Here is a 25708-nt window from a genome sequence, read left to right on the forward strand (position 1 = left end):
GACTCCCTTCACAAATGTAGTGATTTTAAGAGTTGTTTCATGAGGAGAAACTTAACAAACTGTTAAAAGCTGTTTGCAACAAATTCTCAACAATTTGGTCCTTGTTGTAAATTCTGCAAACGTTCCACATGAAGTTCTTTCTTCCTTTGTGTAAAAAACAGTGTTTGTCTCAGTGATGTTCGTGTTTATTTGCATACAGAGCAGGAAGGTGACAGATCAGCCTCATATTAAAGCAGCTGATTATAATAAAACAACCTCCATTATTTAATAAGCAGTTTCATGTCACGAGGTCTCCATCCTTTCCTCTGCTCTGCTCTTCATCCAGACGATCGGCCTTCCACCAATCACAGCGCGGGAGGAAACGTTTACAATAACGCAATTACAGATAATAAATGAAGCGAGTCGTTCTCTCACTGCTTCTCTTCACAAAAACAAAAAGTGGAGGTGAAACTGTCTCGCTCTCCTTTCCAGCCTCTCCTAATCTCTCTCTCTATGCTTCCTCTCCTTCTCCTCCAGTTCTCTCGCTCTTAAAGCGCCCGATATCGTATTAAACAAGGAAATGAAAACTAGGTCATAAATTCTTTCCACATGTTGCTGCACTGCCCTGACGTCCAGACCGGCTCCAGTGATGGATTGAAGGTATGGTTTTAATTCCCAACCCCACCCCTCCTAAGACCCCCCCTCCACACACACACACACACACACACACACACACACACACACACACACACATACACACACACACACACACACACACACACACCTCCTCCACCCTCCTCTCTCTGGGCTACTGGACCTTCTAACCTAATATCCCGCTGCACTCCACCCGTCCAGCCTCGCTGCTGCCTCCACACTGGCTCTCGTCTCCGTTAACTTCCAGACTGTCAATTCTCCACCATCAATCCGATTCTGTTAGCTGCCTCCACCTCCTCCACCTCCTCCACCTCCTCCTCCATCTCCCTGACCTCCGCTCCCACAGCCTCCACCCTGTAATGCAGCACAGCAGGCCTCCTCTGAGAGACCTGACCTCCTTTCCAGGAAAAGAGGAGCTGGAGGAAAATAAGGAGGAGAGACAGCAACAGGAAACGCTGCCGATCCGTCACTTATAGTGGTAACAGTGATGGAATGTAACTAAGTACATCTACTCAAGTACTCAAGTCAAGTTAAGAGCCACATTTCCATCCATGTTGCTCTCCATCAGCACGGGAGGGGAGGAGCTAATGACTGAGTTTACAGTGAACTGCTCCTTTAAAGTAGTTATGACTGATTGGCTGAATGTGACGAATGCTTCCGTGTAGAGATACAGAAATTAAAAAAGGTGTTTCCATGGTTTTCCAGCCACACCTCCGCTGTAAACACACAGAACCAGGACGAGCTTTATGATTCACAGGAATCACTTCTTTTATCAGTCACAGCTGAGCGTTCTGTGACATCATCATCAGGCAGTAATCCCGCTTCAGTTCCTGTAATCCGTTGACGTGTTTTCCTGCTCGTCCAGGTCACGGTCACCAGTCAAACCAGCGATAAGGCCTGTGATTCACGGCTGGGGGGAAAGTTTATGGAAGGTAATAAAAGTCTTTCGACACTGAAGAACTGGAGACAGTTTTACAGCCCAGTTTGTTTGCCGTCCTGTCTCTAATCCTGAGTGACGACGAGCGAGCAAGGCGTTCAATAAATGTGCAGAGAATCACTTACAGGGCGCCTAACCGGAGGACGAGAAGTCTCCGAGTGAGACACAGTTTACCGTCTGACCCTCGACAGAGGAGCGTCTGTTTTAGTCATCCCATTACGTAAAGTGAAGGGAATGGATTTACCTTCAGCCTGACCGTCACTTTAATGGCATCTGAGAAACTGCGGCCATCATAAAGTGTGTCACGGGGGACGAAAAGAGGCTGAAGTTAAAAAGTACAAGTGACATCAGTGTATGTGAAGATTGGGTTAACGGGCTTTGGGGCGAATCCAGTGCAATGACGTGACCATCTCTGGCAACGGCTTCACAATCTTCCCATCTGAGGTCAATCACTTCCCCAAACATCTGCCGTCTGGCTCCAGTTTTCTCGTTACTGGAGGGTCGGCACGAATAGTGGAAATAGTGATTAGTAGAAAGTCAGTGTGGTGGATATCAGTGAGAGGGGTATCACTCACAGGCCTCGAGGAAACAAATCAGTCAAATTAAAGACTCATGCACACAGAATGACTGATCGAAGAAACACCAGCAGTTAGATTCTCAGACCTGGTACCAACATCTGCCCCGAGCCAGCCTGTATCCAGTAAACACACACGTAACTGGGACAAACAGTGTCTTTCACACAAGTAAGGAAATATCTGCATGTAGAACATCAGCTGAATTAACAAGAAGGTCCAAATAATGCAGAATGAGTCAGAGACAGAGTTTCACAGAGTTTATAAAGTGTCTCCAACTCAACAACTCACTAAACTGACACATTTGTTAAGGGAGTCTGGTGACTTTCTCCACGGGGACAAAGAAGTAGCCTATATTGTTACTGTTTGTGACATGTTCAGCATCAATAAAGTGTTGTGTTCTTTCATAAATGGAGTGTACATGGTGAAATCAGTGTAAGTGTTTTCAAACAGCTGATCAGTGTTGGCAGGTGACAACACTCCTTTTACAAGTAAAGAAACAACTAAATATTTTGCATTTAATGCTGAATTTACAAGAAGACCCAAATAATGAAGAATTTCTCAAAGGTGGCGTTTCACAAGTTTATAAAGTTCCTCCTCACTCAACAACTCATTAAATTGAGTGTTTTTTAAATGGAGTCTGGGGACTCCACAGAAGACAAAGATGCTTGTGGAGAAAGACCCCAGACTCCCTTTAAAAAACACTAAATTTAGTGAGCTGTTGAGTGAGGAGGAACTTTATAAACTTGTGTACAACACATGTGGAATGATTTGAGCCTTTGTGTTAATTCAGCTAAAGTTCTACATAAATAAATTCTTTCTCTGTGTAAAAGTCATTATGTGTCTCGCTGGTGTACGCTGTGTAGCTGTGTAGCTGTGTAGCCGTCCGCTCGTGGTCGGGTCGCTCGGAACAGATAAACACCAGGTGTGATGGGCCTCGGATGTCAGACAGAAGGCATTGTGGGTCTAATCTCTTCCTGTGGTTGAAATGAGTGAAGGGTTATCGGCCTCCAGCTCCACCGGCTCGGAGGAAACCCTCCCGCCTCCTCGGCTGTTTGAAGCTCCTCTCGCCCCCTTTCCTCTTCCACATCCTCATCCTCTCCACAATGAGGAGACTCAGCGGTGCGTTCCCTCACTTTCATCACCTCAGCCTGCGTCTCAAGCAGTCTTTCATATAGATGGTAAGTACAGGGCTCTCAGGTTATGTAACTATCTCTGGTGGCTGTATTCTTGTGGCGATGAGCAAACCCTGTTTTTACATTTGAAGTTTGACAATTGACCGTTTGCTAAACCTTCCTCCAACAGCGACGCTTCAATTACAGCCTTGCAACCGTAACCAGGCACCAGCGCCTCCATTAGACAACGCTGGTGCTGGTTCAGGAGTCCTGGAAGATAGATAGATAGAATTACTTTAATGATCCCAGACTAAATTTAAACCTAAACTAAACGATTTAAACCTCCCGGAGAAATGGAGGGACATAATCAGTTTATTGAGCCTGAAAACAAATCACAAAGATGGCTGCTGCCGTCACTGAACAACTGCAAGTGTTGTAACAGACAACATAAGATAAATAAGATTTTAAAAAAATCATCAGTTCTTTAAATCCTCCCAACACGCCCACTGCTTCTGTTTGGCCTGCAGTAAATAAACAAGCGTGTGGGAGGACAGCCATAATCAGCAGAGAGCCGAGAGCTCCAGTCTGAAGGAAGAGGAGGTTCAGTCATGATCTCATGGCCTCCTGCTGCTGCTGCTCCTCCTCCTCCTCCTCCTCCTCCTCCTCCATCACTCACCACACAGGTCACCACCACGGACACACACCATCACACACACCCCGCTCACTGACACGCATGCGCTCCGGCTGACGCGGCAGGAGGTCGATATCTGCGTGAGGGCGGAAACAAACCGCCGTGTGTTTTAAACTCCGGCTGCTGGTAGAAGTCGACAGGAGGCTCCACGAGAATCAAACACATGATTGTGGCTGTGGGAGTTGTGGCGCTCGTAATGAATGTGTTCAGCTGAAACTTTTCATTTACCTTGATCAACAGCGGACGCCACAGGAATGAGGACAGACAATAAAGGTTAGAGTCGGATTTAAGACTCTGTTCTCGTCAGCACGGTCACAGAGGAGCGAGTAGTGAGTTTGGAGGTGAGTTACGCTAGAAAACAACTAGTTAACACAAAGTTTTGTTCGGCAGAAACTTTTTCTTCTTCGTCCAGTTTTTGAGAATCTGAAGCTTCAGAACATGGAGCCATGTTTCCCAAACTTGACAATCAGTCCTCACGCTTTTAAATAAACTAAACTCCCTGTAGGAATCGTTTCCACGAGGTTGTCCGACACTTAAAACAATAACCTCAGACACTGACAGACGGAGTTACCCCCGAGGATCTGCCAGCTGAGGAGATCTACTGACAGATCCCAAAACTGTTGGTGAAACATGTAAATACAAGGCAATAATGGCGACGCATTCTGTTCCTTTGCTAACCGGAGAAGGCGTCCCATCATCCTGCCGTCTAAACCTGAAGAGGAGCCACAAGTCGTTTGTCTTTCTCTGAATCAACAACTCCAGTTTCCCAAAACACTAAATGCAGCAGGAGTGTAGATGTGTGTGTGGTGTGTTCCTCACCTGCGATCCCTTGCAGCAGTCCACACACGTTGAAGATGCTCTTCTTCATGATGCTCTGGAAGCACATGGTGAAGACGGAGATGAACGCCACGGCGCACAGCAGCAGGATCCCCGCCGCCAGGAAGATAGACGTGGCCTGCCAGAACCCGCTGGCAATCTCCCCGAAGTGAATTGCGTAGGGTCCGCACAGTATCCCCCGCTGCAGGTGGGGCAGTTTTATGCAGCGGCCGTAGATGCCTAAAGTGGGCCTGTAGGCCTCCCCGGCCGTGGTGGCCCCATGGGGGCCGTAGACGGCGTCGGGCGTGCGCGGGAATCCCACCAGCCAGTCAGTGCTCATGAAGGCGATGAGCTCTCCGAAGGCGGCCACAATACTCAGCAGAGTCCACAGCATGGAGCGGCAGGTGACAATCACATGGCACATGCTGACGGCGGCTGGAGGCTGCGTTCAGGTTCAACGCTGCTGAGAGGCGGAGAGAGCGCCGAGGCTGAGATCCTCCGAGCGGACGCTGCACAGGAAGCTGAAGCAAAACGTTCAAGTCAATGATTCACAGTCTGCTGCTTCCTTCTTCTTCTCCTTCACTTCTTCTTATCTCCCGCTGGAGTCGTTTGGGCACAGCTGTCGTTCCTCCTCCTTTGACTCACCCTCCCTCGGTCGGCTCGGTCTTCGGACTCTCTTTCAGTCGGCTTCTTGGTGTCTACATTGTATTGAAGTCGTGTTCCTGGAGCCAGCCAGCTGGCGTCACATCAGACACACCTGAGACATCAAACAGAAACAGAACAACTTTAATGGCTTGTATAAAACTGTGACTGCTTTGATAATGATGATCAGTAATTTCTGTTTTATTTCCCCTCTGTCATATTTGAAAAGCAGAGGAGGAGGAGGAGGTGGAGGAGGAGGAGGAGGAGGAGGAGAGGAGAGGAAGGAGGAGGAGGCTGTAATGAGCTGTTGAAGTGGGCCTCTTCTGTTTTCAGTGTGTTTATGTTTGAGGATTTGTGATCAGGGCTCTCGTCACAGATCTGCATGACTGAGGCTGTAAAGATGAAAACAGGGAAAACATGATGCATGTCTGCCTCTGTGTGTGTGTGTGTGTGTGTGTGTGTGTGTGTGTGTGTGTTTGGAGGAAGTGGAGTGAGAAGTGAATGCAGACGGAGAGTAAAAACAAGCCGGTGGCCTCTGGTGGAGCAGCCCACACAGCTGACCCGGGGTCGGCCAACGGTCGATAACACAACGCCGCCCGGCTGTCAGATGACCGCTGATGACCTCGGTGACATCAACCCTGCTGCTCTGCTGAGTCAGTGACACTGCAGTACAACCAGGAAGCTGCAAAATGGCGTGAGGTCATCAAGAAGTCACGACTGACACACAAATCTGTGCAGATAAAACAAACATCTACAGCTACGTTCTCAACAAATGTCTTCTCAGCTCCAGTTTAGTGCAGCCAATAGAAAACAGCTAAAAAGACAATAGATTTTAAAGGAACAGTTCATCCTCATCATCATCATCATCCTCCTCTCCTCCCTCCATGCTGATGAAAGTCTCGTGGTCCACAGAACATTTCAGGAGCTTCACAGTAAAACTCAGCCAGTAGAGACTTTTCCACCGAATCAAACTGTAAAACCATTTGCTGTAAAAGCTCCCGTCCCTGACGTAAGTGTTATAAACTGGCTTATTTCACTAATAAGATAATCACAACAGAGTTACAGCCTCATTTTCACACCTCATGACGTTTATTTATGAGCGGATGAAACAGTGAAGACGTCCTGATGTGAAGAACAAACTCTGATTCTGTTTAAGTCATGAAAAGATTTGATGAGACGTTCTGAGACGTTAAAACAGAAGATTAAACGATGCTTATACTGTGCAGGCCGTGTTATAAACACCGCTCCGGGCCGAAGCCGACAGTTGTTTCTTTTCTCTTTCAGTCTTTTCTTTCTGTCCTGGTTTCTCTGCCGTCTCTGGGGAGTCTGTTCGTCATCCTCCGACCAGCGTTTGGCAGCAGAGAGGCCGCTGCTGCTGACACGTGTGCCGCCCGCCCGGCGAGGTTTCCATCAGCCGTGCACTCAGAGCGAGGGTCGTGAGATCCACGGGTGTGTGTGTGTGTGTGAGTGTGTGTGTGTGTGTGTGTGTGTGTGTCAGTCAGAGCTTTACACAAACTTTGATCTTTGTCATTCTGTCGAGAGATCAACAACAGTTCTCTTTTTTCCAACGGAGAAAATGACCCAGATCTGTGGTCTGAGAGTGTGTGTGTGTGTGTGTGTGTGTGTGTGTGTGTGTGTGTGTGTCTGTGTGTGTGTGAGCGTATGTTTGGACTGTGTAAAACAGATGAGATCATAAGAACCGGCACAGACAGCCGCCCTACATGGATTTGGACCAACATTAATTTTATGAATCACAGCGTTCTCATTGCCTCACTGTGAGCAGATGCAGGAACAGATGCCGACACATCCACCAACTGAACACTTTCTGAAAAAGACCGTTGGTGCTGCAGGAGGAGGAGGAGGAGGAGGAGGAGGAGGAGGAGGGGGAGGAGGAGGAGGAGGAGGAGGAGGAGGAGGAGGAGGTCCCAGAGGTGCTTGACGAGACTGATGTTTGACGTTTGGATTGAAGACAAACGGGCAGTCCGGAGTTTTAAGGTCAAACATTTGCTGGCCAGTTGCGAAGGCTAATTCCTCTCTGACAGGGATATTGTTAGAAAACACTTTGGAGCTGGATCAATTGGAACCAGCTGGAGAGATACGGAGCTTTAAAGACCTGCACACTTAACCTCTGACCTCGCTGGGCTGCAGTGTGTTTGCATCTCCAGCCTGTTGGTTACACAGTTCTGACCGGTCAGCCTCTCTTAGACGAGCATGGAGTCGACTTGAGTCACCAAACATCCAGTTATAACCTCGTCCCTCCATGCTGATGGAAGGTCAGGTGGAGCTTCACAGTAAAACTGAGTCGCAGCATTCTGCTAAACAGCTGAAGAAGCTGGAGACTTGATTTAAAACAGAGAAACAACAGAAAAAAACCACAATCCTTCGTTCATTCTGGAGACTCGGATTACAGCCCAAGTCTACCGAAGCCCCAAGATCCCAAATTTATTTGAAAAGACATTATTCACAAAAACAAAGACGCTATCAGAAATCTTTAGCCCGCGGAGGTTGAGAAGCCAGAGTGGATATAAATCCAGTTTTTAAATCAAAAACTCCGTGCTCTCCTGGACTCTCCCGGGTGTTTATTCCTCCAGAAGCAGCAGGATCATATTCAGCACTGAGCTCAGAGACAGTGAAGACTTCAGCTTATAAAAGACTGTAAATTAATATTTCAGATCAGTTTGATCTCCAGGCTTCTGCAGACGATCTGTGTGGAGACAATTAATGTTTGTTTGGTTGTTTTTTTATGTTTTTAGCAGAACGCTGCAACTGTGAACCTCCAGAAATGTTTTATGAACTCCAAACTTCACCTGACGGACCTGAAACACGCCCCTAGAGAACCAGTCAACCTGAGGGAAACACTAACGGACCCTTAGGTTCATTTGGAGAATTGATTTAATAGTAAAAAAGACGGTTTCCTCTGGCTCACACTCCAGCAGGAGTCCTGTCAGTGAGGCGCTCTGCAGGATTAGTGTCGGGGTCGCTCGGTCGCAGCAAACTCTTCTGTGCATGTAAACCGAGCCGCAAATAATCCTGGGTCTCCCCCCGGTTACTGTGGGAGTATAACAGACATCATAAATCCACCTCAGGCCTCACACACACACACACACACACACACACACACACACACACACACACACACACACACACACAGCCATGCTTCACTCTATCTTGGGGAACTTCTGCTCCTGATAGCAGCTCAGGTCTGTTTGTCTGGGAGCAGCGAGCAGACGTCTGGATGTGTGTTGATGTGACAAATACCAGGTCCATTAATAGAACCAGACCCGCTTGTTCTACAGAACCACATTCGAGGAAGCTTCAGACAAAGTGACAGACATGTTTAAGTCATTCTGTCCAAGTCTCAGGAAAGTTCCAGCTCATTTCTGTTTCTTGGAGAAGTCACAGTGTCGAGTCTGTTCCAGATTCTGAGTAGCTTCATTAGTGCAGCTCAGCGCCAGAATTAAATATTAATAATAAGTGTTTCTTGTGCCTTAACCGAACCAGAACTCAGCCACAGTTTGTCAAACAGAATTACGCTGATTGACGTGTGAACGCTGTCGATGGTCTCATGTCAGAGAGACACTGCGACATTTAAAAAGACTTCACACTTAAATAAACCGACTTGGTTTACGTGATGCTCGTGGCTCTGTGCTTTGAGCTAAGTGCTAATGATAGCATGCTAACCAGCTCACAATGCTAGCATACCGATGTTTAGCGGTATAACGTCGACGAGGCTGCTGGAACGTCTTCAGTTTTGCAACGTTAGCTGGCAACAGACGTGTATTTGGTTTTAACGTGTCATTATGAGCTAATTGGACGTCAAATACTGAATTCATCGGTGTTAGATTGGTCCCTCGCGTTTCTCATCTTATTTTGTAAGAAAGAAAAACATCTTTAAACTTCGTAGAAAGCCGGACCAGCTGTTCTCCTCTGCGTCAAGTTCATCAGTGAAGCTAAGCTGATCAGTTTGTCATGTTTGTCATCTTGTTATTATAATGATCGTTCTGTTAGCATTTGGATTCAGTTTTTACATCTTGCTAACATTTTTTTAAAAGCTTGTGGATGCAGACGACACGGAGCGCTACAATCAGATATCACGGAGAAAAGTGTCGCTGTAGGTCAAGTGAGACCAAAGTGTCACGGGCACAGATGAGGTTCAAATCAAACAAAGTCTCAAATGAAAGGAGATCATGAATATCTGCAACATGTTTTATGCTAATCCATCAAGAAGTGAGACTAATGGTACAACAGGAGAGGTCAGTAGGATTCATCTTCCGGGGATCATGAACAGAAACACAAATTTCTTTTGAATCCATCAGATTGTTGTTGAGTTACTTCTTCACACATCGACTTCTCTGCAGCCTCGCTGGGAATAAAGAGCCTGAGTACACAACTCGTGTTCAAAGTGTCCACTCAGCCTTTCTCTTATCACAGCAGGAAACGCCTTTCTACGCCGCCGCTGACAGGAAACAATCTACATATCTATGGACATGCCGTGAGTGGAGCACGGCGTCGCCATGGAGAGAGTTTGTTTAGAGCTGGACGAGGGTCGACACGCCGAGAGGAGGACGAGACTCTTCAGCTCTCTAATAATCAGCTTGTTTTTTGGGTTCCCAGCGTTTCCAGCCCACACGTCTCTCCTCTCGCCTCATGTGACCCAACAGCAAAGCAATTTTAAAACAAAGGCAGCACTTATAATCTGTGAGGATCTGTTTGAATGAAAAGCCCCCGCAGCTACTGAGGGGGAATGCAGGAGATGATTGGACACAGAATACTACACTTTGCTCTGTGAGGGCTGCAGCTAACGGCTAACCTTCTGGAATAATCGATTAGTTGTTCGGTCTGTAAAATGTCAGATAATGACGATCAGAGCGTCTTTAAATGTCTTGTTTCATCCACAACCTGATGACTTCAGTTTACTGTCACAGGAGGAAAAACAGCAGAGAGTATTCACATCCAACACGCTGACATGAGAGAATTTGAGACGCACATTAATTTAATTTCATCGACTGATCGCTGCAGCTCCAAACCACATGGCAGAAGTCTCCTCAGGAGGTCTGTGACAACCACGTAAATTACTCAGAAGCAGTCTTGTTCTCACTGTTCTTCAGCAGTAATAACACAGTAAAGAAACCCGTCTTTTCCAAACACTTCTGCACATCTGCTGAGCATCCTGACGCTCTCTGCTGCTCGTGATTCAGACCGAAACATAACATTCAGTTTGTGACATCAGCGAGTGACAGCTGCTCACACCAGGAGTCACCTCTGTGGGTCGAAAGGGAAACGAGTGCAGGAAACAAAAGAAAGTAAGACAAGAGTCCAACCTGTCTCCATCGGTCTGCGGGTAGTCCAGCTCTCCTGGAGATGTGTCTTCTCTGCCCTGACTCACACTCTTTAATGCCTCTCTCTCTCTCAGACTCCGACTCCCGGACCCTCCCCACGGCCCTCCTCCCCGCACCGCCACGTCTCCCCTGATTGGCCGGGCCGACCCTGGAGCCACACTTCTTGAGAGAGTCCACATGGTGGCCATATTTCAGTGCTGAATCTGGGTTAAAATAACAAAGAGCTGGAGCTGCAGAGGGTCTCAGTTTCTCTCACCTCCTCGCTCTGTTTTCATTTCTCTCTGCACACTTTTAATCAGCCGAGCCGACTTCTTATTATCAGCCTAAATGCTTTTTCACCTCCTCGACAAAAACACAAGTGAAGTGTGCTTCTGTGAATACGTACGCTCGTTGGATAAACCTTTGGTAGACTCGTGCGTGGACGGCTTTCATTCTCAAGTGCATGCTGCCTTATTGCAACCTGCAAAACAGAAGTACAATTCTGAGGTAGTTGTACCAAACTTGAATGTCTTCTACTCTCCTACATTTAAAGAAAGACACAATGCCTGATGAGGATTATCAGGAACTAACTGACAGCATGAAGGCACGACCACTAATTTGTATTTTCATGTGTTCTGCAATCAAAATCTAAAGTTTTTCCACTAACAGTAACTGAGGAGTCAACAGTCCACACAGTCACTCCTCCAGAACAAGTTCAGATGTTTTAAGTTTAGTAAAAACAGACTCTGGTAAAATCTGAAGTGCTGTTTTAACTTCTTTATACCAGTAAGAGTAATAGAGTACAGGCTCTGACATGTACTCAGAGTAAAGAATAATCCATAATTCACTAAAGTAACGGGGCTGTTCTGAAGCTGTGAGGAGGAGAAGTCACACAGATACTCGAGTACATGAAACATCAACTTCATTACTTCCTTTTGACTAATAACTGTAATAATCATGACGATCTCATGAGGCTCAAATGCAACAGAAACATTCAGTACTTCAGTAAATAGCACCAACTTTAAATATGACCTGACGACAGGAGAAACACTCGCCACAAAGAAAACATCAAGCTAGCAGGATAAATCAATAACTTCGTGACAAACTGTAAATATAATCTGATGGGTTTAACACAGCCAGCCAAGCTGATGTCCCAAAATCAATATAAACTCTTTTAAGGGATATTCCGGTGTAAATTTAATCCATAGTCGAACACACCCTGAAACTGTGTTAGACTCCCTCTCGAGAGATCAAGTTAGCAGACCGCTAATTTACGGAGTTTTATCAACCTCAGAAACGACCGCACGACAACAATACACTGCAGTAAATGGATCCAAATATAAACCGCCACCAAAAAGCCACAAATAATGCTCAGAACAGCACCAAACTTCAGCAACAGTACAAATAGGGTCTCAGCACATAGTCCGGGGCATCTAACCTCCGCTAGCTTAGCTGGATTTCTATTGGGAAGCTAAAAACAGACTTCAACTCTCCTCCATCAGCTTCCGGGTCGGGGAAGTCCCGACGCGACGATTACCGAGTGCGGTTAGAAATGCTCAATTCCGTTCTTTTCCCTGTCCGCTCTCGATAATAACTGTTATAAACTGGCAGGTAAGACACATATGAACTTTGATTGCTTTTCCATGGAGTCATAATCATACATTTTCATCCATGAGCCGCGGAACTCTACTGCACTCGGTAATCGACTCGTCGGGACTTCCCGTCAACAGGAAGCTGCTGCAGAAGAGTGGTAAATTTAGTCAGCTTTTCAGTAGAAATCCAGCTAAGCTAGCGGAGGTTAGATGCCCCGGACTATGTGCTGAGACCCTATTTGTACTGTTGCTGAAGTTTGGTGCTGTTCTGAGCATTATTTGTGGCTTTTTGGTGGCGGTTTATATTTGGATCCATTTACTGCAGTGTATTGTTGTCGTGCGGCCGTTTCTGAGGTTGATAAAACTCTGTAAATTAGCAGTCTGCTAACTTGATCTGAGAGAGAGAGTCTAACACAGTTTCATGGTGTGTTAGACCATGGATTAAACTTACACCGGAATATCCCTTTAATAAACAAATGATAGTCCATGTGTCGGCAAGTATGCTTCAAGTAAATTCGTGGGCTCACTGGTAGTCGCAGGTCTCTGTACATGTGGCACTGCTAATGTTGACTTTGTATTTCACGGTAACTTAAAGTTAGTGCTGTAAAACCTGCACACTCAAACACATAAAGCTTATTGTCTGATAGCTAATAAATGAGCACAGATCCTGTATGATCCTCCCTCATTCAGCGAGGATCTGCCTGATCTGAGAGCTGCCTGCACGCTGACGGAGCAGCTGGTTCACTGTCTGACTAATGGATTACCTTTCTGTCCCAGGATTGCTTACAGCAGCACTGGGGTGCATTCAGCCAACGGTGCAGTCAGCCTCAGCGTTTGTCTGACTGTTGTGTTCGCTCACACAAGGGAGACAAATGAGTTCCATATGAAGACGGAAAAATGGGCCGACTCAAACAGGAAGAGGAGCCGATAGGCCGAGGCAGCGCGGAGAGCCGGAGGAAGAGGCCTTTCTTATCAGTCTCAATGGAAGTTCAGCCGCAACAGTTCAGAAATAGGTCCAGGCAACACACATGCACGTATCCTGAGGCTAATAAAACGTCTCCTTTGACCCGTTCCCAATAAATCCTGGTGACTCATCCTCAGTATGTGGTTGTGAGTCGGATGGGAAGAGGTTAATGAGCCACTTTAAAGCCACAGTCTCCCAAAATGTCTAGAATATCACAAAAATGCCTTTTCTCAGCAAAACAACAACTAGCGGATCGCTAACTGCCATCCCCCATCAGAACTATTGTTGTGCCTGTCAGTCTGTCTTTTCTTCTCAAACATTTACAGTTTACGACTCATTATTCTTCAAACAATGGCTCCTCCACTTCAGACTGAAGCAGACAAACGCAGGTTTTACATTTCCAGCCACAACCAAGGTTTTGCTGATCCGCTCCCTGTTTGCTTCTGGTACCAACAACACTTTCTGTTTATATTCTCAGCGCTGACTGAGCAGACCTCGTTCTCACAGATCATGTTTTTGATTTGGAGATACAGATCGGACAGACACCGACTGCATATCGTCTTACAGACTAATGGAAAGCCGGCAGTGCTGCCTGTAAGATGCTGCAGGAGATTTCAGCTGGCAGCTCGGACACAGCGCAGGCCTTCACATCAAAGACCGGCGGATCAGAACCAGCCAGCGGAGGAAGATCCTCTGCAGCCGTAACTGCAGCAGCACGTCCACGCACATGTACACATGCCAGGCTGGATCATCACTCACACGGGTCGCACTGAGCGCCCGGCAGAGTCTGGCTGCTGGCTGGACGGTTATTCATCTTTTCTAGTCAGACTCAGATCAATCGTATCTGGTAGAGCTGAAGAAAGTGGATAAGTGTGAAGCAAAGCAGGCTGGAAACCTGACAACAGTCAGATAACAGAGAAGCTCCTGACGCTCGAGCTCAGATGTGGACGAACTTTGGTTTCAAACTAAATATAACATATATCTTTAATTAAAGGCATGAATAGAAGGAAAGAATGATCAAAAAGTTGCTCAACATGTTTTGATGAACCCTCTTCTCATCGGTCTGATGTGGGCCTTGTTGGAAAAAAAAGTGATGTCATCAATTTCCACCAATCAATCAGATTCTGATGTCGTAGGAATCGCAATCAGGTGAAATCTGTTCAATCAAATCTGATTTAGACACAGGAAACAGCAGATTTGATAGTTAAACCGTCATTAATTCATATTTATCATTAATTCAGTGTTGGCTGTTGCTCATTCATTGACAAATCTTCAGAGTTGCTCTAATCACGCTGCCCCCAAGTGGCCAGAAGATCAATTAATGCTGCTGCAGGGGCTTCAAAGACATAATAAGTGAGAAGTGAGAATTTTAATGTCCAAAAACAACTCAACCTTTGTTCTAGATTTTGTTGACTTGTGTTCTTACATTCTCCCAAATGTTTCCAACAATGTTCAAACCAGAGAAATCCTAAAGTTAACAGTGTGTTTCATTTGGTCTTCTGTCTCTAAAACTTCCAGGAGAGTCAGGAAGGAAATCAGCAAACAAGACTTGTCTCTGTGCCTCGACACCTGTGACCTGAATATTCAGGTGTGCCAAAGCCAGAGCCTGATAAAAGCCGTCTGAGTCAGGAAGGAACTGATTTCACTCTACAGAAACCAAATGCTTGATTTTGGCTCGTGTTGTGATTCTCAGACAGGCCTCAGATATCTCAATGAGGTTTTTATCTCCACGTGTTTCCAATCTGAGCTGCGACGCGTTACGTCACTCCACCATCCAGCCGAGCGAAGAGGCTACGCAGGGTTCACTTCTAAAAGCCGCCGTGGAGAGAAGATGGAAGCCACGGAGGGACAGATGGAGCGTTTGGCTCTGACGAGAGTTTCCAGTTGAGGCAAATAATAATGACAGCTCAGCGTGTGGTGGGATCAGATGTGGATTACAAACTCTCCAGAGTGCAGAACAAATGTCTTGACCAGGAGAAGTAGCATATGGATGTAAACAGTATACCCCAAATATGTCAGGCATTTCACATCACCCGACAAAAAGCTCAGTCCCAACGCAGTCTGAGAGTAGATCTGCAGTGACAAACCGTCTTCACTGCTTTACGTTCACTTCTCAGTGCAATCAGAGACGCCTGAGCTCGGGTTGAATCCCACAGAGGGAGCAGACGACCATCTGGCCACTTCAAGGCCCATCAGCAGGCACATGGAGGCAGATGTTTAACATCTAACTCACAGCCTGGGTCGAGCCGGGTGTCTCTGGACACTATCTGATACTTATAATCAGGCTTCTGAACCAAAATGTGACTGTTTTCACTTCTTCTTAACAGGTTTTCTATCAAAAGAAACCAAAGTTCTCCTGTTTTAAACCACGGAAGCAGCAAAAACTGTGCAGGAGTTGAGCTAAATCCCTGCAACACACTAAAAACAGTTGGGTTAAAAATAACCCAATTTGGGCTGTTTTATAACCAAACCGCTGGGTCATTATAGCACCGGCCCAGCATTAGTTATTTTGACCCAGCAAGATGGGTTGGTCTATTTTAACCCAAACACATGAGTTAAATATTCTACCCAAATGCTGGGTCAAATTAACTGCTAATCTGGGTTGTTTCAACCACACATATTTGTTATATATTCTACCCAGATTGTTTGGTCAAATTAACTGTTAATCTGGGTAAATTCTACCATATGAATTGGTTAAATATTGTGCAAATATTGTATGTATTGTAGAAGGTTTGTAATGTAACTAACTTATCCCATTGCAGTGTCTATGAATCAGCATTTGGGTGGAATATTATATAATAATTCCATCAACCCAACAAACATCAGTTGACCCAGCACTTGGGATGTTTATGCTTTGAACGTCAACACGTCGACTTCTCCCGTCATCCACCACGAAGCACCGAGCGGCAACCCGACAGATCAACCTCGTCGCGGCGAGCCAAGTTGAAGGTTTCACATTATCCGTCTTGCGTTACTTGTTAAAGTAGTATCTTTATATTGTCGTTATCATGAAAACACACACGGATGCAGTTCATCTGTTTGGTTTTAGACATTTACCAAATGAATTAGTGAAACGTCCATAATGCCCGCGGGCTTTTGGTCATGTTTATTGAGTTAGCCAGCTAGCTCGCTCGTTCGCTAGCCTGGCAGCCGCCAGCTAGCGGGCTAATTATCCGGCTGGTTTGCTCACCAGCCCGGCACTTCGCCAGCTAGCCGGTTTGCTGGGTGCGCGCGAGCTAACTAACAGGCTAGTTGAACGGTCGTTGCTTTGCCAACTTACATGTATTCTAGCAATGCAACTAGCCTGTTAGTTAGCTCGCGCGCACCCAGCGCTAGCTGGCGGTTTACATGAAGCAATGACCGTTGAACTAGCCTGTTAGTTAGCTCGCGCGCACCCAGCGAATCGGCTAACGTTAGCTGGCGGTTTACATGTATACTAGCAAAGCAACGACCGTTGAAGTAGCCTGTTAGTTAACGCGCGTACTCAGCAAACCGGCTAGCTGGCGAAGTACCGGGCTGGCGAGCAAACCAGCCGGATAATTAGCCCGCTAGCTGCCGGCTGCCAGGCTAGCGAACCAGCGAGCTAGCTGGCTAACTCAATAAACATGACCAAAAGTCCGCGGGCATATGGACGTTTCATTAATTCATTTGGTTTATGGCTAAAACCAAACAGCTGAACTGCATCCGTGTGTGCTTCCATGATAACGACAATATAAAGATACTACTTTAATACGTAACGCAAGACGGACAATGTGAATTAGATATGTCGTGTGCACAAACCTTCAACTTGGCTCGCAGCGGCGAGGATGATCTGTCGGGTTGCCGCTCGGTGCTTCGTGGTGGAGGACGGGAGAAGTCGACGTGATGACGTTTTGACGTTCAAAGCAAGTGCTGGGTCAACTGGTGTTTGTTGGGTTGATGGATTTTAACCATAGACTGTATATAACCCAACTGTATTTAACCCAATGCATGGGTTGCACAAAAATAACCCAAATAATAACCCAAAACCCATATAATGACCCAAAATGGGTTACACATTTCATAACCCAGCAGTTGGGTTGATGAAATAACCCAGCATTTTTTACTTTTAAACGTAAAAATGAGAGCTGCTAACGTGTTTAGCTTGATCCTGTTAGCAACCAGGTTAGAGTGACTGTTGTCAGTGTGTTGGTTTGTAGCTCAGAGGTTGATGATGTTGACCAGGATTTTAAAAAAGGCTCACATTTATAAATAATCGACAAAATGGGAGTCAAGCAGGTCAAATAATGTGAAATCTGAGAGACAGTCACATCTCCAAACTCCATCACATCTTCACAACAGACCTTGTGTTGTTGTTCTGTCCACAACCAGAAGATTTTCAGTTTAATGTCACAATTTTCTTTCTTTTAAACAATTTCTAACAGATTCAATAGTTGACAACTAATCAATTAATCATTACAGCTCAACACATTCATGTCAGCACTATAAAAGCATTAAGTTTGGATGTCCTGCCTCAGTTCTACCTTCCAGCTCATTGATTTTAACATAAAAGTTGAAGGAGTTTAAAGCTGAAAACATTTCATCGTCAGGTTCTGCTTCAACATCCTCAACATCTAATTCATATATTCGACACTGATCTACTTATTTCATCTGACAGCTGAGGTGGACAGACAGAAACATTTCCCCAGCTCACCCACATCAGATCATTTCTATCTGCTATCCTCTCGTCAGCAGCGGCTGCAGCTCAGCATATAGTGTGGAAGAGTTATCTTCTCCGCGGCATATCTGCTAATTTATGAACTTTCTCTGGAGTACAGCTGGAGCGTAAACACACGGATGTGTTGAAGGTGAGGAAATCCCAACACTGAGCTCCAGGGGAAGTGAGACGGGAGCGTGGGAAAGAGAGAGGGAGGGAGGAGGAATAATGGTGCAAAGACGTGAGAGTGGAACCGATCCCACAGCTGGCGGTCAGCGGGGAGTTCACCTGTGAGAGGTGTGGAGCTGACAGGCACCTCACCTCCGACTGAGAGGAGAACTGTGGAGAAACAAGCAGTCTGAGGGGAAAAAGAAAACAACCTCACCGATCCCAAGAGTGTTTTTTAGCCCAAATACATACAGAGAACATAATGAAAACACAGCGCACATGAACACATGTGGACGTGCAGACGCCTCTATATGATCCCAGTGTGAGCGGTCAACTGTTCCCCCTGGAAACATCTGTTCATACGTCGCGACTGACGCTGTGTCGGTATGTCGGTGTGTCGGTCTGGTTCGAGGGCTGAGGTAGAGTCACAGTCTTCAGCTGAGGACGAAGGCGGAGGTCAGCAATCCCAAATCTTCTCATGTTGACCATAACAGCCCTCGCATGGCGGGCCCACGCCACCAGGGTTAAGAGGGTGATGGAAAACAAAGACCACCTGACACATCACAGTCGGGCCTCAGAGTGGGTGGCCGACAGACGGGGAGGATCTCACTGGACAGCCATGTTGTGAAAAGATTGTTCTCCGCTGTTTGCCATGAAACAGGTTTTTGTTTCCACCTCGTCTGACTCTGTCTGTTTGGCATCTGTGAGTATTAAAGAGCCAAAAAAACCTGAGATAACATCATCACAAAGGCGCGATGATGTCAGAGAGCGACAACAGAGCAACAATCAGCGCCGTTTGTTGTGTGCAAACACAGAGACTCTCCAGGGCTTCTCAGCTGCAGGGGAACAGTTCTTACTTTATAAATGCATATTTAACTAAAGTAGTAGTAAAGTAGGACAGAAAATATGTGACATCACATTTATAGCCGTGTGTTTACTGCCTGTCTTTGTCATTTCTGACAGTAAGTGAAGAGTCTTTGGGTTTTTGGCTGCAGGTTGGGCTCAGGAAGACGTTTGAAGACGTCACTTTGGGAAAATTTGGGACATTTTTCAGATATTTTTTATGAGGGCTGCGTCATTATCCATCTTAACAACACAACTCAAATATAATAGGTGCTTCTTTTGGTCTGGTTTTAGGTTTGTGAACCTCTGAACTCAACAAAACAAGCAGCAGATTAATCAGCGACGAAAGTAATTAGTTGCAGCTCAAGTTTGGAAACTTATTGACCTCGTCTGCCAGTTTACAACTAATCTGAGATTAGAACTGATCACCTCTTAAACAAACATTAACTTAACTTTAAGTCTGAATATCAGCAGGTTTTTGAATTGTTTGACTTCCATTTGTTTTTGTTATCTTGCTTCAAACGTTTAATGACGGTCAAAAAAATAAAAGAAAGTGGTGAAACTGACTGCAAAGAAGTTGACGGATACATTCTTCACACATATTTCCTCTGACTGTTGATGGACCGAGGAGCCCGGAGGAGCCCGGAGGAGATCCGAGGAGTCCTGAGGAGACCTGAGGAGACCTGAGGAGATCTGAGGAGATCTGAGGAGACCCGAGGAGACCAGAGGAGTCCTGAGGAGACCTGAGGAGATCTGAGGAGATCTGAGGAGATCTGAGGAGACCAGAGGAGACCAGAGGAGATCTGAGGAGACCAGAGGAGACCAATGGGGACGCGAGGAGACCAGAGGAGACCAGAGGAGATCTGAGGAGACCCGAGGAGACCAGAGGAGATCAGAGGAGACCAGAGGAGACCAGAGGAGATCTGAGGAGACCGGAGGAGACCAGAGGGGACCCGAGGAGACCAGAGGAGACCAGAGGAGATCTGAGGAGACCAGAGGAGACCAGAGGAGATCTGAGGAGACCGGAGGAGACCAGAGGGGACCCGAGGAGACCTGAGGAGCCTGAAGGAGACCTGAGGAGACCTGAGGAGACCGGAGGAGACCGGAGGAGACCAGAGGAGACCAGAGGGGACCCGAGGAGACCGGAGGAGACCTGAGGAGACCGGAGGAGACCGGAGGAGACCTGAGGAGCCTGGAGGAGACCTGAGGAGACCTGAGGAGACCCGAGGAGCCCGGAGGAGACCTGAGGAGACCTGAGGAGACCCGAGGAGCCCTGAGGAGACCCGAGGAGCCCCGCCACCTCTCCTCAGTTTCCCACTGCTGCAGAGCTGCAGAGTCTGGGGCCCTCAGGCTGAACACTGTCTCCATTATGCTTAACCATTTCCAGCCCCACCTCGGCCCTCCAAACAGCCCCGGGGACCGTAAACACAGGGGGTCACGGGAGGAAAGTCCATCCGCTTCAGATCCCCCGGCTCCTGTTTCCAGGCCAGACTCAGGAAATCAGTGACTGTGCTGAGCTGTCGGTATTTGACCGTCTTCTCTGGGGGGATAAACGCATTGTTCTCACTGTGTTTTGTGCTCAGTTTAATCCCAACTTCCCTGTGGCTCCGACACAAACTCCCCTGCAAACTGAGACCTGGCTGGCTGCTTTATCCAAACGCCCCCGGGGGGGCAGAGCTGTTGTCGGGCACTCTGAGCTAAAACCTGATACCCTGCTCTGAATCAAAAGTAAGCATGTCTGAGGAGCGCTGGCACCGGAGCCTCTCCTGTTTCAGATAATAAAACTATCAAGTGATATCATCCCCGCTGTCGAGGCTGTTGGCAAACCAAGTTAACGGCATGTGTAGGAGGAAGGAGACAAGGGATGGAGACAAATGAGGGGAGAAAAGGAGACGCTGAGGGCACGAAGAGGAGGTGGGAGGCTGAGAAATGAAGGAGCGTGCTGCTATTGTCAGGCTGGTTTCTGGGGGAGTAAAGTGAGAAGCGCTTTCACTTCAGGACAAAGAGACGAGTGTTGAGAGTCAAAGAAGAAAAAACTCAGAAATACACACAGCCAATCTCAGATGATATCTGAGGACTGGAGACCAAAACAAAAAGAAGAAAGTGAAGAAATGAGCTGAGAGGTCGTTACATAACAACAGATGAACAACAAAAACATGTTTAAATTCATGCAACCAGACTGAACTCAGGTCCACATCCTTTCTAAAAGTTGTTCCCAGTGAGGAGCGACTACGACAGAAAAGATGTCGCGACCAGCGTCACCGGAGACGCCTCAAGATGAAAATCTAAACTTTTCAGAAAAGGTTTCTGGTGACGTCATGTGGCACTTTTACTTTCTCCTGGACGAGGAGATAATATTCACAGTGTTTTCCATCCCGACACGTCCGCCTCGCTCTGACGTCCTGATCCCAAATAATCAACAGACAGATAGTAAACCTCAGAGGATCAGCAGAGATGGTAGCGGACACGGACCTTTATGAGTCAGACCAGCTGAAAGATATTATAGATTTCATTCACTCGTTATCAGCCTGTTTCTATTATTCTGTCCGGTCCACAGGACAAAGTGAGATAACAGGAAGTGGAGCGCTGTCACGAGGTCGCCCTGTTTTAGAAGCAAAGTGACAAACGGGTCTTCTGTTTATTATCTTAGCGGGGGCTTTCCACTTTGAAACGACCTTCACAGGTGGTCCCGCTCATTATCTCTCAGCCCGCTTTGTTTTCCTCCATATTGGAAAAACACGCTCGCCCCCGACTTCCTCCTGCGTCCAGATAAATACACCGTCAGCGCGGCAGACAATGAAAATACAGCGCGAACTTGAAGCCGTCGAAGGCAGCAGAGAAGATCGTCTGAAGAAAGATGATTTACAGCTTCTAACTAATGAGGAACAAGAATCAGAACTGTAAATGAAACGCAAAACATCTTAAATAAAAACGGAACATGTTGGTCTCAAAAATTTACTTTATCTTTTTTTTAAGTCATTGGATATTTTTACCTCCAAAGACTTTTGAAATAAATAAAACTTAGAGGGAAAAACAACTCTTTAGCTAATGATTCCAAACTAATGTGTCAGATGAGCCTGCGACAAGAGGCTGCAACTAATGATCATTTCTAATTAAACCAAACTACCCGATTAATCAAGATAATAACTGACCATCAATGAATATCTCGCTCACAGTAAGAATCCGACTGAGAGGAGAAAAAGGTTTTCAGGTCTGTACGTGTTGGAGAACACCTGCCAGGAACAATAGGAGCCGAGGGACCAGCTTGTGTTTCCACTGGTAGCAGACAGGTGCCAGGAACCCCAATAATATCAGAACAAGAAAAGCAGGAAACCACATTTCTGTTTGTTTGGTTAGTCGGTACAACTCACAAGAGCCTCCTGAGGAAAACGGATCTATTCTGGACCCAAACAGTACCGATGAGAATAAAAGACAAACCTCCTGTGTGGAATCTCGTGACAAATCTTCAGGTTGAATCCAAATGATGTCAGCGTCGTCTCTGGACCTGTAGAGAGACGGCAGAAACAAAAGCAACCGTGAGTCCAAAGCACAGAACCGCACCGTCTCCAGAGGGCTGCAGCTCACTACGCTGGCTCAGAGACTAAATGAGCATCTTTTTTTCTTTTTCGCTGGTTTGGTATTTTCCATCCAAACCTGAGACGGAGGAGCAGCCGCACCTGGAGAAATCCTTTAAACTGTTTCACATGTTCGTAAAAACAGAAAGGAGAAGGAGAAACGCTGATGTCTGCGTCCCTCGTCTGGCGTTACGATGGTCCCTGTGGCAGAGTTGCATAATGTGCAGCACAACAAAACACACAGTGAGTTATATAAGTCAACCAAGTCAGTGAGAGTCAGAAGCTCCGTGTGAAGAAAAGGTGAGTTACCACAAACACTCTGAGATCAATTGAGCCAAAGAGTTTCAGCGTGAAACCACTGGACATTTTAAAGAGAGACTGTGGTGTTTAAAGATTTGTCAGCGTGAAGCCGCTGCATATTTTAAAGAGGGACTGCGTTTATACGTTTGTCAGCGTGAAACCACTGGACACTTTAATGAGGGACTGTGGTGTTTCTACATTTGTCAGCCTGAAACCACTGGATATCTTAAAGAGGAACTGCGTTTATACGTTTGCCAGCATGAAACCACTGGTTATCTTAAAGAGGAACTGCGTTTATACGTTTAGCCTGAAACCACTGGGTATCTAAAGAGGAACGTGTTTATACGGTTGTGTCCAGCCTGAAACCACTGGATATCTTAAAGAGGAACTGCGTTATTCTGTTTGCCAGCATGAAACCACTGGTTATCTTAACGAGGGACTGCGTTTATACGTTTGGTTAGCCTGAAATACCCACTGGATATCTTAAGAGGGACTGTGTTATACGTTTGTCAGCGTGAAACCACTGGACATTTAATGAGGGACTGTGGTGTTTCTACATTTGTCAGCATGAAACCATTGGTTATCTTAAAGAGGAACTGCGTTTATATGTTTGTTAGCCTGAAACCACTGGGTATCTTAAAGAGGAACTGTGTTTATACGTTTGTCAGCCTGAAACCACTGGATATCTTAAAGAGGAACTGCGTTTATACGTTTGCCAGCATGAAACCACTGGTTATCTTAAAGAGGGACTGCGTTTATACGTTTGTTAGCCTGAAACCACTGGATATCTTAAAGAGGGACTGTGTTTATACGTTTGTCAGCGTGAAACCACTGGACATTTTATTGAGGGACTGTGGTGTTTCTACATTTGTCAGCATGAAACCATTGGTTATCTTAAAGAGGAACTGCGTTTATATGTTTGTTAGCCTGAAACCACTGGGTATCTTAAAGAGGAACTGTGTTTATACGTTTGTCAGCCTGAAACCACTGGATATCTTAAAGAGGGACTGTGTTTATACGTTTGTCAGCCTGAAACCACTGGATATCTTAAAGAGGAACTGCGTTTATACGTTTGCCAGCATGAAACCACTGGATATCTTAAAGAGGGACTGTGTTTATATGTTTGCCAGCATGAAACCACTGGATATCTTAAAGAGGAACTGCGTTTATACGTTTGCCAGCATGAAACCACTGGATATCTTAAAGAGGAACTGCGTTTATACGTTTGCCAGCATGAAACCACTGGTTATCTTAAAGAGGGACTGCGTTTATACGTTTGTTAGCCTGAAACCACTGGACATTTTATTGAGGGACTGTGGTGTTTCTACATTTGCCAGCATGAAACCATTGGATATTTTGAAGAGGAACTGTGGTGTTTCGACATTTGTCAGCGTGAAACCACTGGATATTTCAAACTAGAAACTGAAAATTGACCGAAGCGTAAAAGAGTAGATTGGAAACGTGTGAATATTTGGAACAGCAATCTGATGTTCTTAAAGTTAAGCTAATCCTCTCAGAGCTAACAGGCAGAGCTGCAGCTGACATGAACAGACTTAAGCTTTGTGCCCTGTGTGTTGTGTGACTTCTTTCCTGTGGTATTGAATATCAATATATTTTATTCCAGCATCACAACAACACTGATCTTCTGGATGATTAACAAGCTGATTTTATTCTCAGCAGCTCGCCACAACAATTTCCTGACGTGATGAAATGTCGGCGTTTTGTTTACAGTTTTCCCCTCAAGTGGTCAAACAATCAATCACTGCTACTTTAATCTTGAATTTCATAAAAGTGTAATGATTTCTTCTGACGTCAGTGGAGGCGATCGGCCCCTTTAATAACAGTAAACAGAAGCACTGTTACAAATACTTCATCTGAATCATCACAGCGTCCGCGAGGCAGAAAACAACACGTCCCTTTCAGAGCTAATCAGAGAAAACTCATCCGGACGACCGATCAAACAGTTTCATGTTACTCTCGTCACACTAACGGCACACACACGTCAGGATGCAGATAATTAACTCTCGTCCCTTTGACTTCTTAATGGATTCTGTCCACAGAGCAGCAGCACTCAGCTCGGTTAACTGAAACACCCACAGTCCAAACAGTGACGTCAGCGTGGACACGTCGGTCTCCACGTCTGTCGAAACACCAGCTTTGTTTCTGTGTGAAGTGAAACTCTGATAAGGAAATGTAACATAATCAAATAGACTGAAATCGAGATTTATGAACAGTGGAAAAACTCTGGAATAATGTTGAAGCAACACACAGAAGCTTCACTGGGATCTCCGCACTAATAAACAGCATACCAGCCAACAGCCGGCCTCTGAATCGATGCTTATACGGTCATCACGTTGTATTTTTGGAGGATTAAGACCTGACAGGTATCACAATCTGTCACACCTCACTCACTTTCTCACGCTGTGATCTGATGGAAAACAGGAACCTCAATTTCACAGATGAATTCCATGAAATGTATTAAAAACAGAGATAAGAGCGGAAACAACCGAGCTGTAACTTCAGCCCGTCTTCACGCCGACGCTGTTGAGTTTCGTCCTCTGCAGCGTACAAAATTCTTGTCGGACATTTTCCAATTACAGAAGTGGATACACAAATTGAGGGGATTTCCCCCTGAGCGGCACAATCCAGCCCGTGCAGGCGTGAAACTCTGGAAACCTCCGAGTTAAGACGGTGTGAGAAGCTGCAGTGTGAAGCTGAGCTGTTGAACCCTCCACAGCTGGGGGCAGGTTATTATGTGGGGACGGGGGGATGTCTGCTGCCCCACCACAAAAGGCTCTTTCTTAAAGTATTTAAGGGCTTTGGGAACAGGAGAGCTGGAAGGGGAACTATGTGGGTTGTCAACAGTT

At 46.1% G+C, this 25708-nt stretch overlaps 1 protein-coding gene across 5 annotated transcripts in view; it reads right to left on the reverse strand.

Annotated features, from left to right (window-relative positions):
- lhfpl2a (LHFPL tetraspan subfamily member 2a) overlaps positions 1-25708 on the reverse strand; it is a 39257-nt gene that overhangs the window by 2266 nt on the left and 11283 nt on the right. Inside the window, exons 1-3 of one of the 5 annotated variants that reach the window (XM_030436796.1) lie at positions 22644-22771; positions 22405-22471; positions 4768-5521 (exon numbers count right to left, since the gene is read on the reverse strand). In XM_030436796.1, coding sequence (XP_030292656.1) covers positions 4768-5188 — 421 coding nt within the window. In that variant the 5' untranslated portion in view covers positions 5189-5521; positions 22405-22471; positions 22644-22771. Of the gene's footprint in view, positions 1-4767; positions 5522-10727; positions 10847-17060; positions 17182-22404; positions 22472-22620; positions 22772-25708 lie in introns of those variants that run through there. The other 4 variants (XM_030436797.1, XM_030436794.1, XM_030436798.1 and 1 more) reach the window with 4 other exon arrangements.

The sequence above is a fragment of the Sparus aurata genome, chromosome 12 (genome assembly GCF_900880675.1).
Source record: "Sparus aurata chromosome 12, fSpaAur1.1, whole genome shotgun sequence".
NCBI classification, from domain to species: Eukaryota; Metazoa; Chordata; class Actinopteri; order Spariformes; family Sparidae; genus Sparus; species Sparus aurata.